Raw genomic sequence first — 17,478 nt, 5'->3', positions numbered from 1 at the left:
AAGCTGCAAGACAAAAGTTCTATAAAACCACAGAAACAGAAGGAAAAAGTCATGCCATAATTTAACTAGATATGCAAAGGACTTCATCTTCATGGAGACTGAGGGAAATCAACAAGGCAATAATGGTTCTTACATAGCTGTGCTGTGCCTGGAGTCTGAGAGTCAGTCACTGAGTTCAGGTCTATGAGCCTTGTGAAGCTCAGCCAAGTCTAAGAACCACCACTGAGTTTTTGTTAGTGAAGCTGACATTTATTTTGCTTTGGTCAGATTCCACCTCAATATTGGATGCAGTTCTGAGCACCATCCTTTAGGAAGGAGTCAGATAAGTTACTGCCATTCCCTGAAGCTCTTGCAAGGATGATCATAGGATTAATTGTAAACTATGTCCTGTAAAGCCAGATAGAGGATATTGATATTGAGAGAATGAGAAGATTGAGAGGAATATTATAGCAGTCTTCAAATATCTGAAAAAAATGTCACATACCAGAAGATCAAGGCCTGTTCTCTCTTTTTCCAGACTGCAAGACACAGAATGATGGCTTCATGATATGGGAAGGCAGATTCCGATTGAATGTTAAAAGAAACTTCCTTGCAGTAAGAGCAGGTCAACAGTAGAATCAAGTATCCAGAGAGGTGGTGGGCTCCCTTTCGTTGGAGATGGAGATTCAAGGAGAGGCTAGATAGCCATTTGCCTGGGATGCTTTAGTTTGGATTCAGTCACTGAACATGGGGTTGAACTCAGTGGTCTCAATGGCCCCTTGCCACTCTAGGATTCTATAATAGAACTCTCTGATAATAAAAGACACCAAAGAAGAATTCTCAGTTAGCTGGTGGGTTTGTGGCTGACGGGTTTTTTTGGGGGGGAGGGGCTATATATGAAGAGAACCCTACCCCAAATATGGCTCATTTTCACGCAACTCACTGAAACCAATCAGTTAAGATATCATCCCAAAAATAATTTCAGTATTTTCAGTTTCCTGCAGAGCTCCTATTTACCGGATCATTGACTTCAGTAGATAACAAAGATATAGACAATAAATTATATTGACATCAAATTTATTGAGGGAAAAAAAAAGAATGGAAGTTTGTTCCTAGGCCTGCCAGAATCTTAAAACAGCCCTGGCAGGGCCTTATAAGCTGTGAGGACTTTTGCAGGTTCATTCACTGTGTCATACATCTTTGGACCATGGAGCCATAACTTGCCTGCTGGTTGATATCCAGTTATTCTTTATGGAGCTGTTACACTGCAGACTCCCCAAACACTGTTGTTTTCCCTAGACAGATCCATAACAGCACTAAGCTCTGCAGGCATCCTGCATTTAAGCTTCAGGAACAACTTTAGTCAACAGCCCAACAGAGAGCTAAAAAGCAGAACAAAGCCAGATGGTGATTTTGCAAACCATACACTCCAGATGTTCAAGATTGCCTAAAGGTGATTTCTGACTTTTTCAGTAAGCACTGTCTCATAGGTGAGCCATTCACAAAACATTTTCCCATACACACCCAATCATAAGAACTTTGGTGTGGATCATTTTGCTGTTGTCAAAGCCTCTAGTCTCTTAAATTCCAAAAAGAAGCCCATGCTCAATGGTGCTTACTCCCATTGGATTGCAGTCAGTACACCTTGTGGTGGTCAGGCCTCAATAACTAAACTGATGTCCTGTGAGAACAGCAAGAGTTTTCAGCCTTCTTTGGGGTGGGCACAGAAGATTACCAATTTGGCTGAGATTAAATATTTCCACAGAGTCAACTGCAGGCTGGAAGATTTCCAAATTATAGGAAAGCTGTGAAACAGGATGCCTGACGTTAAAAGTGCTTGGGAGAAAAAATGGCTTGAGAAAATAAGTAACAGTGGCAAAGAAGTGAAGCACAAAAGGACAGGAAGAGAAGAGTCTGGAAAAAATGCATACTTAAAAGTCAACAAAAAGACTGTAGGATAAAACAAATGGTCATTGTCATAAAAAAGATGATGATGAAGATGATGATGATGATGATGATGACGACGACAGTGAAAGTCCCTGTAGTATTGCAGACTTATCTGGAGATTTAAAAAAAGAAGAAGAAGGAAGAAAAGTAGACTCGTCAGCTACCAAAAAGATAATATGACCTCTTCCCACTCACTGAATTATTTTATTCCTTAAGAAGCAAGGGGAATAAACTTGCCTCTTTCACTAGGTGTCAGATTTCAAGGAAGACACAGCTATAAATTTCTACCCTTCCAGAAACTTAACACTGCATTCAGGAGTAGGTAACAGTAAAGGTTTTACGGAAAATTCAGAAGAATAGAGCACAACACTGAGAAGCAATAACCAACCAATTCAACAATCCTTGGGCTCCAGTTTTACAAGGAGAGGAGCCCCCAAACAATGGGAAAACAAAGGTTTTTATAGACGTTGAAGGCTACAGGGCAGGAAATCCTAAGAATCTGATTCTTTGGAAAATTGGGGGGTAAGGTAAACCTTTGACTTCATACCTGGGATTATTTGTATTGTTACACAAAACTTAGAAGTCCATTCTAAGTAGATGGAGCATTGAGGTTATTAGATGAGTGTCCCTGATTAAGGATGGAATATCGTAGGTTTTCACCTTGTTACTGTGTTGCCCTTATTTATTTATTCATTTATTTATTCATCATATTTCTATAGCCTCCCATCTAACAAAATGTGACTCTGGGCAGTGCACAATAAAAAATTAAAAAAAAATAATATAAAAAAAATCAAAAATCCAAATATTAATATTACAGTTAAAAAAGGCAAGGAAAGAGCGGCAGATATTAATAACAGCGGAGCGACCTCAACAACTCACCATTCCCTTGGGGCCCCCAGGCCTGATGACATAGCCAAGTCTTGAGGGACTTGTGAAAAGTTGATGGATGGAGCCAGCTTGACCTCAGGGGGAGTGGGGGATGATGTTTCACAAGGCAGGCACCATGGCCAAAAAGGCCTGTCTCCATGGTCCCACCAGATGTAGCTCTTTAGCAGATGGGACCTGCAACATACCTCTTCTGCTGGATTGGATGGGATGGGATGGGATGGGATGGGCAGATGTAATTGGGAAGAGGCAGTCCCTAAATAACCAGGCCATGTAGGGCTTTAAAGGTCAAAAACAGCACTTTGAATTGGACCTGGAAGCAAACTGGCAACCAGTGCAGCTCGCGGAGCAGAGGTGTAACATATACTGTTCTAAGAGCACACATACAGTAATTGTCCATGCTGCTGCATTCTGCATTGGCTGAAGCTTCCAGATACCCTTCAGGGGTAGCCCCATGCAGAGTTCATTACAATAGTCCATCCAGGAGGTGATCAGGGCATGAGTGACCATGAGCAGAGCCTCCTGATTTAGGATTGGGTGCAACTGGCACACAACATGAAGCTGTGTGAAGGCCCTCCTAGCCACGATTACCATCTGCTCTTTCAGCAGGATTTGCAAGCCTAGGAGAACCCCCAAGTTGCACACCAGGTCTTTTTGGGGCAATGCAACCCCATCCAGAATCAAAGATGGCACAGTCCCAGAAACAGAAGGCCTCAAAACCCAGAGCCACTCTGTCTTGCCTGGGTTTACTTGAAGCCTGTTGTTCCCCATCCATATCCCTACAGCCTTCAGGCACTGGGATATGACATCAACAGTATTACTTATTCACCAAGGGCAGAGATGTATAATTCAGTATCATCAGTGCACTGCATGATACTTTAACTCCTCCATAAACCACAGGGAGTATTGGGATCCACAAGAGGGGAGAGGTTGCATAGGCTCGATCTGTTCCAAAGCCTCAACTGCCCTCTTATTCCAAGCGGCATCAAGGCTTCAGATGGACTGTGCACGTGACCAGCAGGAACACCCCCAGCTCCCTGTAAACCTATTTGGATCCATCAATTGCTAAGGGCAGACCAATCAAATAGGTCCTGCCTTCCTGAAATAGATAGTGGCACCCAAGAATTCCATGGTAATCAGGGCATGATCTGACTATGACAAAGGGGACATTGGAAGCTCCCCTAATTCCAGATCACATTGCCACTGCAGATCAGGTGTGTGACCACTGTCCCATGTCTGGCTCTGGATGATCTGGGATAGGCCCGTGGCTGTCATAGTAGCCATGAACTCCTGAGCTGCCTCTGACCCCCTCCCAAAGAAGGCAAATTGAAGTCTCCCAAGACCATAAGTCTGGGGAACTCCACTGCCAACCCAGAAATGGAGTCAAGCAGCTCAGGGAGGGAGGTTGGTATGGAGTAGGGAGGCTGGTACAGTAGCAACAATCCCAACTGATCCCTAGAGCCCAACTTAATGAACAAGGTTTCACATACAGCAACCTGTGGAGCAGTGCTCCTGAAAGCCTTAAGAGACTCTCAGATGACAATCACTGTACCCCCACCTCTGCCCTGGAGTTTCAGCTGAGGCCACAACCAAAACCCCACTGGGCATATTTCCAAAAGGATCACCCCCCGCCCTTCCAGACCCAGCCAGGCCTTAGTAATACATGCCAGGTTGGCCCTCTCATCAGTGATTAAATCACAGACGAAGGAAACCTTATTACAAGCCAACCTGGCATTTAGTAGCAGCAGTCGAAAGCCAGGGCCTCTGAAGTTCTGCTGCCCTGGTACAGGGGTTGAGATCAGGGAACTGGAACGTGAAACCAATATAAAACATTGGGCTTGCATTCCCTGAGAATGGCCTGGTCACCTTCTCCTGCCATACCTTCTCATGCCCTTCACCACATTATTCTGGCCTGCTCCCAACCCCCAAAGGCATCAACATTCCCCAATCCAATCCCCCCAATCCCAAAGGCTTATTAGTGCTGCCCTCAGTCTGTGTTGCGATCATGTGAGTGAGGCTTCTATTCTTTGGTTTAGATGACATTGCAGGGTCTTTGTCTGGAGGCAGGGAGGTTCAATCTGGGTCGATGGGATTAGTCAAAGAGAAGATCTGGGTTTGACTCTGGTCACATCTGAAAGATGGAGAGGAAGCGGGTGCCACCTTCATTTGAAATACTTACAGTACATCTATTTTCTTCACTATATAAGTTGCTTTATTGCAGATAAGAAAGCACTCATAAGATATGCTTACTACAGAATGGAAATCAACCTCGATACACATATGTCAGCCCCAGGAGTTAAATCTTAAACCTTCTCCCCCTGCTTTTTCAAGCCAAGACTCTTGACCATTCTTTTTCCAGCTTTGAGATTGGATGGCACCTGCTCCCTGTTTATACAACAGTTATATCTGGCCCAACCAGCACTGGTTTCCATCTCACCATTTTCAACCTTCAACAGGGAATACAATAAACCTTCATTGCTTGTTGGCTAGGACCTTGATTTCTTCTGACAAGCAGAAATGGACATATGTAGGCAGCATACTAATACTGTAGTTGTATAAATAAATAAACTAAGTAGCCAATTGTTGGTCTGCATACTCCTGGTGGACTCAACACAACATTCAGCCAAATGCGCAAACTTTCTAGCATAAAAGATGTATATTTTCCTGTATAACAGCTAAGTGATGTATTGGAGTGGTAAAAGTGATCTTAGAACAGCATCTTTGGCAAAAGAGTAATACACTTAGAAACAGACTTCTTGGTTACGAAACAGACATTATGGATACTTGCTGGAATAAAGAAAAAGAGAGCTGTCCTTACCATTAAACAAATCTTTTGAATTCTGATTCCTGTACAACAAACTTTATTGAGGTATGAGAGAAAGAGTTGAAGAAAATATTGTCAGATGTACTTGTAAAAAACACATGACTGCTCTTCCTTGAACACACGCTAATTTGGAGATTTTTGCTATGGATACAGAATAACTGAACAAGTAGACTTGTGTATGTTTTCTGTGGGGAAAAAAAGAACTAAGACTTTTCCACAGTGTGCATGATCAAAGTTTGATATACATATCTGACCATATTCCAGGTGGCAAATTATACCCATTCCTGTAACAAATTATTGATAAGAAAAAGCCTTTTTGCTTTCACAAATGCTGATATTTGAAAGAGGAAAAATGTATTGTTGGATCAAAAGCTGGAGTATTTGTTGCAGTTTCAATTGCATACCTTTTACTTCCTTTTTAGATGCAAATATAGTCCAGCTGGATGGCAAACTTGAAAGGACAAAATCATTTTTTATTCATTGTTTTTCTTACTTCGGCTGACTATAACATATGAAACATTCATATGTAATTGCAGGACTAATTCCAAAATTTCTAATGTTCTGTTTTTGAGATGATCTTAAATGCTTAAATTTACCATCAGTGATGACTCCATGTTTTGGCTGGCTCGTGGCAGGATGCTCTCAATATTTCATTTTCCTTATTCCTCCCTCTCTGTTGCTGTGCTTTCCTTTTCTTCTGGTTACATAGATGCTCTTCTGAGAAGGACAGGGAGGAGGAGAGCAGCAGCAGCAAGATAAAGAGTCTGATGAGTCATGGGGAAACAAGGCAAAGTCTTTTCCAAATCACCTTTCCCTGTCCCAAACTCCGTAACCCTGGATTCCGATTCCGAAGTAATGACCTAGCCAGCAGGTCTGTGAAAGAGCTGCTGCCTGTGAGTTAAGCACCAAAGAATGGAAAACAGAGAAGTGATTCAGGGAGAATAGAAAAGCCAGAGATAAATCAAATTGATAAAAGTCCAGATTGCTAGGAAGAGCTCCTTAGAAGTACTGGTCTGCTTAGAAGTTGTTCTTGGATGACTACCAGGAACTTCTCAGATTATTTTGATTGATTCAGGTGCTAGAATGTTTTTGACAGCTTAACCTAGGTGCTCTGTACTTTGAAATCATCCCTTGCTGTAATGGTCCTGATCATTTTATTTCGGCTAGAACTATGACGCTGCTTGCAGTGGGTATCAGAATCCTTTGCTTTGAATCATGGGCTGGACCATAATCATGTTCTTGGCTAGTAACTCTGCTAGGTTCATGCTGAGTTTGGCTCCAAAATGCCTGACTTATAATACTGAGTGATGCAAAGGCCAGGATATCCTCTTTTTGTTTACTTGGCAAGAACAGGGGATCAGCAAAAGGAATAAGACTCCAGTAATTGCCAGTGAGACCCTAACTTAGGATATGAGCCTCAACAAGTATCCAACATTACTGACATATGTGGTCATTTCTGCTTATTGTGTGTGGAGTTTTTTTCTTTTTCTTTTTAATAAGCATTTTTTGTAGCACGTTTGAACAAAAGCAAAAACAGCAAATGAATACTAGCTGTACAGATGAAGCATTTCATTCAAGCTAATAGCCTCTGTTAGGCTTCATGGGCACAAAACAAGCAGCAGATAAGAGACTAATGCCAGATCTCTTTTTCTGATTGACACCATCCACGCAAATTGTCTCTGCTGCACAAAATCAAATTTCTATTAGCAAACCCTCTCCAGATCTTTGATTCTGCAAGCAAGGCACAACGCATTCGTTTATTCCTGAGCCATTTAATTTGAAATGATACTAGTCAGTAACATTGCAGGTTCAGGTTTAATAGCATCTAGAGTTGACCAATTAGTGGATTGTACCTTATTCAACAGGTTATGTCACAGTGACAACCTTCAGGAAAAATACAGAAGTTGTTGTTTGCACTGCTTGAAAGAGAAAAGCAGTAGGTTCTGCTTGAATTTCCCAGACCTCCCATTTATTTAGATAGTTTGGTTGGCCAATATAATTTGTAATAATGCCACAGAGATACATTGCAGCTAGGTTCACTTTTAGTTCGAGTTATAACTAAGTCTGACCTTCAGTTGTTCTTAATCTTGTTTTAAAAGGCCATATTCTTTTAGTTAAAACAGCCTGGAACAGTTTAAACTGAAACAAGTTTTTATATTATTTTAGTTAGCAACTTCTACATGACTCTGCAACGTCCTTCATTTTTTGTTTTGTTTCTATGTCTGCAAAGAAATACTTCTTGATAATTTCCCCTCGTTCTGTGTTTTTGTTCTGCTCACTTCTCTAAATCTTCCAATCTGCTTCCCTAGCAACATTGTTCAGTGCCATCTATATTGATACATCTTTCCTTTCATAACTTTAACCAAAAAAAGTTCTGTTCAACTCAAACTATAGAATTATAGTAAAACTGTTTACTTTCAGTGTGCAGTATAATATTTTCCTTATATATCCTCTTCCTTCCTTGAGTGCAAACGTAATATTTCAAGTGGTATGGGTTCTGCACCAATCAGCCAGTCCAAGTTCTGCTTGTTGGTGCAGTGGGGGAGGTTGTCCTGTCCTGGCTGGTTTTGATACCTCCTTCAACAATTCAGAAGAGCTACTCAGGCTCCTGACAACTGTTAAAGGTGTGTGGGGGGGGAGTTGCAACCTCTTCAAGATGTGGGTCTCCTCCAGGAGTGTTCCTAAGGCTGTCAGAGATTTTCCTCAGCATCTTGACCTGCCAATTCCTTGTCAGTTGCAGGTCAGCTGTGACTTTTCAGTTGTCTACAATTCCTCCGAAGAACTTCTTCCTTTAGAATGACCAGCTCAAAAGATCATGTGGATACTTGACATCAGACTTTGTTCTCTTGCATTGTTGGGCTGTGTCCATTCAGAATCTCCTGCTTAAATGACTGAAAGGTCTTTAGCTAACCAATCGTAACAATGGGCTTGAAGTTTGTTCTCTGTCATCAGTGCAGCCTGTCTGTTGTAATCCTCAGGCAATAATAAGTTATCTCTAATATGCAACTAGGTCTTAAGTCTGTCAATCCATCAGTCCTTGAACCAAATTCTGGCCCAAACCCTGTGAAGGGATGTTCTGATGGTCCAGGATGGTGAGGTATCAATCAGACCCACTTTTCTTGGCTTTTTCCAATATTCGCTTTGCCATGTTGATAGGTAGTTCTGCTTTCCCATTGCTCTGGGCATAAGCAAAGAAACTAGGACAGATTCCCATCATTTCTGGAAGGCTTCACAAGCCAAGTGGTGGTTGTGCTGTTTGGTACCCAGGTATGAAATACAGTAGGTCCAGGTAGCTCTTCACCAATAAAAAATAATTTTGCATTGCTCAAGATTCTTAATATTTCTCAAGTACAAGTGAGAGATTTGAAGACATTCTCCATGGAGAAAGAAATTCAGCAGAAGTACTGATGTAGAACCATCACATTAGTAATGATCACATTCAGCAAATACCAGTATTGGTGCCAGAGGTTTTATGTGCAAACATCATTAGTTTATTTTTGCAGTCGTTACTGCATAATCATCACACATGAAAGCAGAAAGTTCCAAAGAGAATACTATGTGCTGACCAGCATGGAACACTCACTGGAAAAATATAATTTGAATTTTCAGAAACAGATGGTGATGGTGATGATGATGATGATGATGATGATTGCAGGGTTTTTTCAAATATTTTCCTAATATTGATGTATGTTTTCCCATTTTCATGAGAATGTATTTAAAACTGCATCACCCATCCCCCCATACCACTAGAGACTGCATCAATAGATAAAGTGCAACTGAGGTTTGTAGAGATATGAACATGTATTTTAAAAAAATAAGCTACTTTTTCTTTTGCACAGAGAATTGGTCTGTATCATATTGGTGATCTGCAGTAAGAGAAAGAGGGGGAAATCCTCACAATTTGGTTGGAGCTGTAATGGAAAGGAATTGGTGAACAAGGAAGACACACAAAAATATAAAAAATAGGTACAGAACTATCTCATATTTTGTGTTACAGGAAGGAGGCAATTCCTGTAGATAGTGGAGGAAACAAAATGTCTTCACCACATTCTGCCACCCAAAAAAAAAGAAAAAAGAAAGAAAGAAAGAAAGAAAGAAAGAAAGAAAGAAAGAAAGAAAGAAAGAAAGAAAGAAAGAAAGAAAGAAAGGAAAAGAGAGAGAAAAAATAAGAATATGAGCCAATTGGAGAAAATCAAAACTGAGTCAAATATTGAGCAAGAATTGAACTGTTTATCTCTGTGTAGGTGTTACATAAATACAGCTTCATTCTCTTTAAAGCTAGTGATGAATATGCAGAAGAACATTTCCTTCATCTTTACCTTGTGGATGGGAAGCCAACTGTTCGGTTCGGCTGTGGCCCTCCTCCAAACATTTTGACAGTGACTACCGATCACTCCATTAACAGGGATGTCCTTGTACCGATCACACTAAGGTAAGACTTTCCTGTGCTTAAGTTGAATGACGATTGAACGTATTATATCCTTGCTTACTTACTGATGAAACATAAGAAAAATCAAATGTAAAGGTCATGCATAATTATTTCTGGAAAATTATATCTATCTATCTATCTATCTATCTATCTATCTATCTATCTATCTATCAGATTTAAATGCCACCTGAGTCTCAATGACTCTGGGTGGTTAACAAGTAAAAACTTTTTTAAAAATACAATACAAAAATAAAGAATAAAAGATGGCAAAGATGACAAGAATCAGACAGGAACAACAACAACAACAACAACACAAGTCCACACAATCCAAGGGGGCTTCACTTGCCCTTGCCAAAGGCCTGGGAGAAGAGCCAGGTCTTCAGGGCCCTTCAAAACACCACCAGGATGGGGGCCATCTGGATCTTGGGGGGAACCTCATTCCAGAGGGCAGCTGCTGCTATCATTTCTCTAGGAAAGATCAGAGATGAAATATATGCCTTCTGTGCAGAATAACCCATATGCTATCCCTGCTTCTTAGGCGAAAAGGATTAGGCAGTAGAAAATGAGAAAGAGTTTCTGGCTGAGACACTTAGAAGTTGAAATCACTCTGAATATATCATACAAGGGTAGATAGTATGGGAATCTGACCTGAAATAAGATAGCAATATGCATTCCTTTGAAGAATTATAAATATAATGTGAAAGTAAAGATGGTGCTGGAACTTTGAAATAGACATCCAAAAGTAGCACTGAAAATGTGTAGCTTATTATTTTATTTTTCATTAAGTTAACCCATTTATAGACTACCAGTGCAGCTTTCTCAATCAACATTAAAATCCATAGAATAATACAACTAATTTTACACAGTTCTGCCAGTGCAGTTTATCCTGGAATAGTCTTTGAATATTGGAGTGATGTTGCAAATCAATATGTTACAACAGAAGCTTTTCATTAATCCCAACAATTCTGGATTGCACAGAAAATGTAGATTTGTCTCTGACTTCTGAACTTAAACCAAGTGGGGCTGAAATAACAGTGGATGAATAGAGTGAGCCCCTTTTCTCCATTGCATAGATAGGCTCTATTGATAATTTGTACTTTGATTTCCCATAGCTTCATTTGTATAATTTTTGTCTGTCAGAAAGTTGGAGGAATCAGATCTTCCCACAGCTCAGCATTTGGACAAAAGGCTTCTTGGAGACTAGATGTGCATGATAAAGGAGAGAGCCTTGACTTATTACTCTTCTACAAAATTCAGGCCCACTCAGTACAACAAGGATCAGAAGGGTCTGTGGGGGATCCAAATTAGCAGGTTAAAGGGTAGAGCATAAACAAATACAATATGTGAGTCCTCTTAGCACTAGATACCATAAATATAAAATATACACATATAGGCAACTGTTGATTTTTCTTTCACAACTAGCACTTGAATAGAGATAATCCCTTTTCTCTTTTTCTATCTGCACAGCCAACAGCTAGCAAGGGCAGAGTTCTGATTAAATAAGAATTGTTGTTCATAACCTTAATCAGTGCAATATATTCTAGATTGTTTTTCCTAATCAGAGGTTGAGGGCTCGGCTACAGTACTCTTGTTAATATTTTACTTTGCCTCTCCATTTTTTCATTTATTATCCACATATTTTTTTTAAGCTGAGATGTCTTGGCATGCAAGTTGTGGAGGAGAGTGCCAGGGTAGAGAATGTGTTAAATAAGCAATATGCATGACGCACAATGTTGTGGGAGAACAAAATGAACAAGGCTTTGCTTCCTACCATGATAGCATGTTTTATGATCTAGTGATCACAAGTTTCTGCCATATAATACAGTTCATTTTGTGGCAAATTCAAATACTTGCTTCTTGGTTTATAGAAAAGGTAATCATTTTAGAATTAAGTTTATCAATATCCAATATTGTTGTTTTGGTTATAAATGTGAAACAAAAAGTATGTATTTTAAAGAGTTCCACTTAAGTTGCATAAGCTGACTTCAGTGTATATAACAGAATTTTCTCTTTCTCTCCTCCTCCCTATATCTCCATGGCTGATCTAGTAGTGTCGCCAAAGATATTTCTTCCATAATATTAATCCAAATGATATATATTTTAAATAAACTGGAGTGGCACTTTGAGTTTCTGCAGTTCTTTGGTTACAACTGTTATATGTTCCATCATAGTTTCAACCACTGTAAAATATATTATATCCTTTCTTGACTTGAGCTGCAAACTGAATGGGAAAAATTTCTGCTGAAATCCAGGTAGAAAGGATGTCAAAAATTCCTCCATACTAACATCTGTTGCATGTTTTACAAAGCTCAGAAGCATAGCAAGTGAAGAAAATATTACAAAACAGATTTTAATATTACACCTCTTAGTACTCATTTTATCCATTGCTAGCTATATGTAAGCTACTATAGTCAATACACTCAAGATGTTATTGAACAGATATGAGTCATGCTTCTTTAGATACAACCTAGGGTCCTTATCAGATCAAAGCATGTGCAAAGGTCCCCTCATTTATTGTGGATTTTTCTTTGCTTTGCAACTTCTATTCAATATTGAATATTGTTGGATATTTCTTCCTCATTATAGTGTCTGTCCATGTGTTTGAAAAACAACTACATTTAAGTTCTTTTAGTTAAGCTGTCAGAGATAACAAAAATAATTGCTGCAACCACTCAAGTTAATTAGACAAATACTTTAAGAGGACATGACCACATTATAGTATCTTTCATGCTCTGTCAAAGTCTTCCTGGTCTTCTCAGCCAAACTGTCCTTGCAGAGGTAGTTTAATAAACATGAAACCATCTTTCTTTCTCTGAAGTTCATGGTCTTACTGTAGCACAGAGATACCCAACCTTTTTGCACTGATGGGCACACCAGGAATGTTGAGGCCAAGTGGTACACAAAATTACAAAATGGATATTGTGGAAAGGCTTGCTCATTGACCAACAGCTGCCAAAATGGTGGGCACGGTCAGTTCTAAAACATGTACTTGCTGGATGGCAAATTAGTAAAGGTGCTTTTAGCTTCTCAAGCTGCTTCTCATCTTTCTACTATTTTTCCTTCATCTTTAATTCTGGGCAGGTGGGCATACCTCCAAACATTATTAGAAGATAAAAATGACTACAAGGCCAATCTTGAAGACAAAAATAATGCTGGATTTTTGAAGCAAGCTGGCTTTCTATTTTTTTTTAATTCAAAAACTCTTCTTTTTTTTTTTTACTATAAAGTTATTATTAAAAAATGGGTCTTCCAAGGGAAGATGGTGGACTGAAGCAGAGCTGATGTTTCCAACATTCTACAAGGGAGCCAAAGCAGATTGGCTCCCTTTGATCCTCTCTGAATTAAAGAGAGAGACACGAGGTTGCCCAAGCTGTTTCTCCTTATAGTTATGCTTTTTCCTCACGAAGAGACCACAAGACAAAGATCTCGGGTGGAGGGTGGGAACTGGGAGATGGGGGAATTTGCCATATTTGCTCCAGCTGCAAATGGAGCCCTTCAAAAGGCACTAAGTTTGCGCTCTTCTCCTGCTAATTATTTCGGAAATTGCCTATTAATGGATTTAAAGAAGTTAGATACCTTCAGAATGTCAAGGCTGGGAACACTGGGTGAGCGAGTGCTTTCAATCCTCAGTATAAGAATATGAAGATCTACCTTTGTAATCTTTAAGAACTTAAAATAAACAGCAAAAAGTAAGACAAGGTTTTGGCTATAGAATTTTAAGGGCTCAGAAAATACTGCAGTTTTGTACTTTGAATATTAAGATTTTGAATTTTTTTTTTAAAGTATGCTTGGGGAAAAGAGAAATTGTTTTATGAGATTGGAGGTATAAGACAAGCAATTTATAATAGTGTTTAAAGACATCTTTAAAGAACTGCGTAGAGACCTGCATCATGAAATGTCAGCTATGTTGTGTTGTCTTGAGAACAGTTTCCTCCCAAATGAAGATATAACAGAAAGAGGCATGCAGCAAAATTTACTTGAGGAAAATATAGACTATGAATAAGAATCTGTCACCAGACAAAGAGAGAAAACTGGATGAGGTTCTAAAAAATCAAGAAGGAAATAAATATAATAATCCTAGAGAACAATTGGAATAATTTCTCTTTGTTGGATTTACAAAAGAGACGGTTTAAAGTGCTAAAGAAATTTGTAGCGAGGATCAACAATCATCCGAATGGATTACAGAGAAAGACTGCCCTGTATAAAAGAAAAAAAGACTACAAAGTCAGTTTATTTGATCAGGGATAAAATGGGATATGTTGTTATTCTGGGTGATTCTTTCTGGATTTATTGATATATTAATTAGAAAATGTTGTGTATTGGATTTGCCTGCATGAATATGATGTAAAAGCTTTTTACTCTATAGTTATTCTGTGTAATCCTAATTTTATAGTACTCAAATTGGCTTTCCATTTAACTGTGTCTCTTTATTCAATGTAAGGAAGTTTGGAGAATTTTTCTTTTTCTTTTTAGAGGAGAAATTATTTCTCTTTGTTATGTTAAACTTTAGTTTTTTGTCTACATTAGGATATTGGGATTACTTGATATTTGTGAAACGTAGATGTGCCTGTAGTTTAGAGTGGAGATATGGAATGCGTATTTGAATGGGATAAGTTGTTATTTGGAATGTTGTGTATTGGGCCTTGTCTTTTGTAAAGGAGAAATGGTTTCTTTTTGTCAAGTTCAGCTTGTTTTTTGTTGTTGTTTGTATTAGGATATTGGGATCATTTATGACTTTTAAATGGAATTTTGTTTTGGTTAAGAGGTGAGATGTGGAATGCTGAGCTTTATATGTGTTCATTAATGTTAAAATCTTAGCGCTTTGTTTGGATCTTTTGCTGGTAACTGGATTGAAGAAGACGTTACTTATTTGATTTGCTTATTGTTAATTACAATATTATTGGGTTATTGGACGAAGAGTTTTATATTTCTTAACTGAGAGGAGTGAAGAGATTAGGGAACTGTTTATACTTGCCATGATGAGGGTGGGGAGTCGTTTTCTTGTGGAGGGGTTCTTTTTTACATCCATTTTTATTATTATTTTGCATTTCTTTTCTTTCCTTTTCTTTTCGTGTGTATTATCTTTTATTGCTTTATTCAAAACTTTTAATAAAATTATTTGAAAAAAAATACTAAAAATAAAAACACTCATAACTCTACTTTTTCCTTATAGAAAGTATAAGAAATAGTAGTAGATTTGTGATGTTTTTGCATAGGAGTTTCCTGCATTTGGGGTTTAGGCCTAAAAAAATGATGAGAGCATCATCTTTGGGACTTTGCTTCTAGTAGAAAACCTGGAGGTAAAATGAGGGATAGACCAAGAAATCTGGATGGCAGAGAACTCAAGAGTTGCCTCCCCAGTTATAACAATAAAATAATACACTCAAGAACTGAATAAGTTCTGCATGCAAATAAAATAGTTTTAACCCTTAGTAGAACAAAATGAATATTTGTGAAAAAGAGCTACAGTATTTGCAACCTTATTATAAATCTATCATTTTTATAAATAATTTGCTGTACAGCTAGTAAGCCTTGCTTATTTAAATATTGCCATAGATGTGTGCACTATTTTGATCAGTCAAGGTAATTTTGTTATTAAATTGCTCTCTATACTTACCCTGCTTCACCTTAAACAATTTCACTAATGAGTAGCATTGGTTGGTTGTTGTTTTTTTAATTCATTATCATGTTTATGTTAATGTACTATTGTTAATAACATACAAAACAGATTATTATATGCACATTTAAATCTGATTTAATGAATTGAATAAACAGCAGAAACTGATAGATTCTCATGGAGGGAAGAAATCATTAATGCCAGTTTCTTTTGCACTGATACATTGGAGATAGTCTGACTTGAAGAAGAAGATAAAGTTCAACCTGCTGATAGTATTTCTGCCCTAGATAATAATATTCAAAGAATGGTATTTATCCTTCTGAAATAATCAAGCCTTAAAACCAGGATTGCATGGTATGCGGTTCTTTTGATGACACATGTCAATGTAACTAATAAATCACCAGCCTTGTATACATGGCCCAGCTATTTTGATTTTGATGATGCAAGCAATGTGCATGGACCTTGCAAAATAAATTTAGAGTACATGATACCTAGGATAGAAAGTTCTTCAGTGTAGGCAGAATAGCATCCTTTGCATTAATATAAATTTGGTTTAGCTTGGTAGTGTTTAGTTTGTAAATGAGAGGTGAAGAAATGAGCAGTACAATCTTATTTATGTTTATATGATGGTCTTTAATTATATCCATACAAGATGAGACTTTTGAATTTCAGAAACATTTTAAGAATGGAGTCCCATCAAATACTATTATCTCAGAGAAGATGATCAGATCTCTCATTTTGTCAGGGAAATGGGGGTAGGTATAAAGAAGATTTAACCGTAAGTCATGTCAGATGAGTCCTCAGCAGCAGAAGACAAGTCTTCCCAGAGGATCCTAGTGAGTGGAGATGGAATCATGTAATGTAGAAGGTAGAGGGAGCAGCAAGTGATTCAAAGAATACCACTCAACAATTCAGGCAGTATAGAGATACTAACCTTGTGCAAAAAAATCAGGAGTCTGGGAGCACCTTTTCTGACTAACAAATTTTATTGAAAGACATAAACTTTCAGGAGCTGCAGCTCATTTCATCAGATGAATAAAGTCGCTAGATTGATGTAGGATTTAAACTGGGATGAGGGGGGAGGGACAAGAAGATGGGGGGTTTTATGTAGATTCAGGCTACATGTGAAGCAGATTGCCAGTAGTTAAAAACCCATTGTGCTTGTTGAGAACTTCTGAAGTTCCCTGAAACTTTTTGATATGTTCAGCAATTTCTTGCCCAATGGTCTCATGCAGATATTTTTCTTCATATAATCTCAGTTGGATGAAGAAAGGCAGCTTGCAAACCTGTTACCATGTTGCCCCCTTCCCAGTATTATTTCCATGTTGGCAAAAGGGTTGGCTAATGGTGGTCTGCAGAGCACTCCTAGAACACACACTCTCCCTGTGAGATGAAATCCTGTAAGATCATAAAGATCCACTATTGAAAAAGCTTTACCCATTTTCTCCTTCAGACACTTCTCCAATTGGTCAGTAGCATTTGGGAGCGGCCAATTCACAGTGGTATGGTGTGGTGGAATGAGGAAGTGTGGCCATCACTCTGTCCTCATGCAACTCACATTGTGTGGAGATAAACAACTAAGGCTATTTTGTGGTTGCTAATGACTATTTTATCATTTACTTGTAACTCATAAATAATAAAAAGTCTTAACACATGGCAGGACCGTACAGATAATTAAGCCATGATTAATTTGGACTAATCTCTCAGAGGGTTTTAAGATACTGAAATAATTGCACTGTATCATGTGTGATACAAGATAAATGAACAATCGGATATCTACTGAAGAATCTGACTGCA

General features: G+C 38.5%; 1 protein-coding gene across 1 annotated transcript in view; it reads left to right on the top strand.

The window, feature by feature from the left end:
- Window positions 1-17,478, top strand: part of EYS (EGF-like photoreceptor maintenance factor) — a 507,483-nt gene that overhangs the window by 370,480 nt on the left and 119,525 nt on the right. The window contains 1 exon segment of the mRNA XM_088150272.1: window positions 9,914-10,067. Coding sequence (XP_088006398.1) covers window positions 9,914-10,067 — 154 coding nt within the window.

This window comes from Python bivittatus, unplaced genomic scaffold (genome assembly GCF_059951505.1).
Source record: "Python bivittatus isolate LINGU-HERP-01145 unplaced genomic scaffold, Pbiv_v1 ctg000020_np1212, whole genome shotgun sequence".
NCBI classification, from domain to species: Eukaryota; Metazoa; Chordata; class Lepidosauria; order Squamata; family Pythonidae; genus Python; species Python bivittatus.
This window is presented reverse-complemented; position numbering and strand designations above follow the sequence as displayed.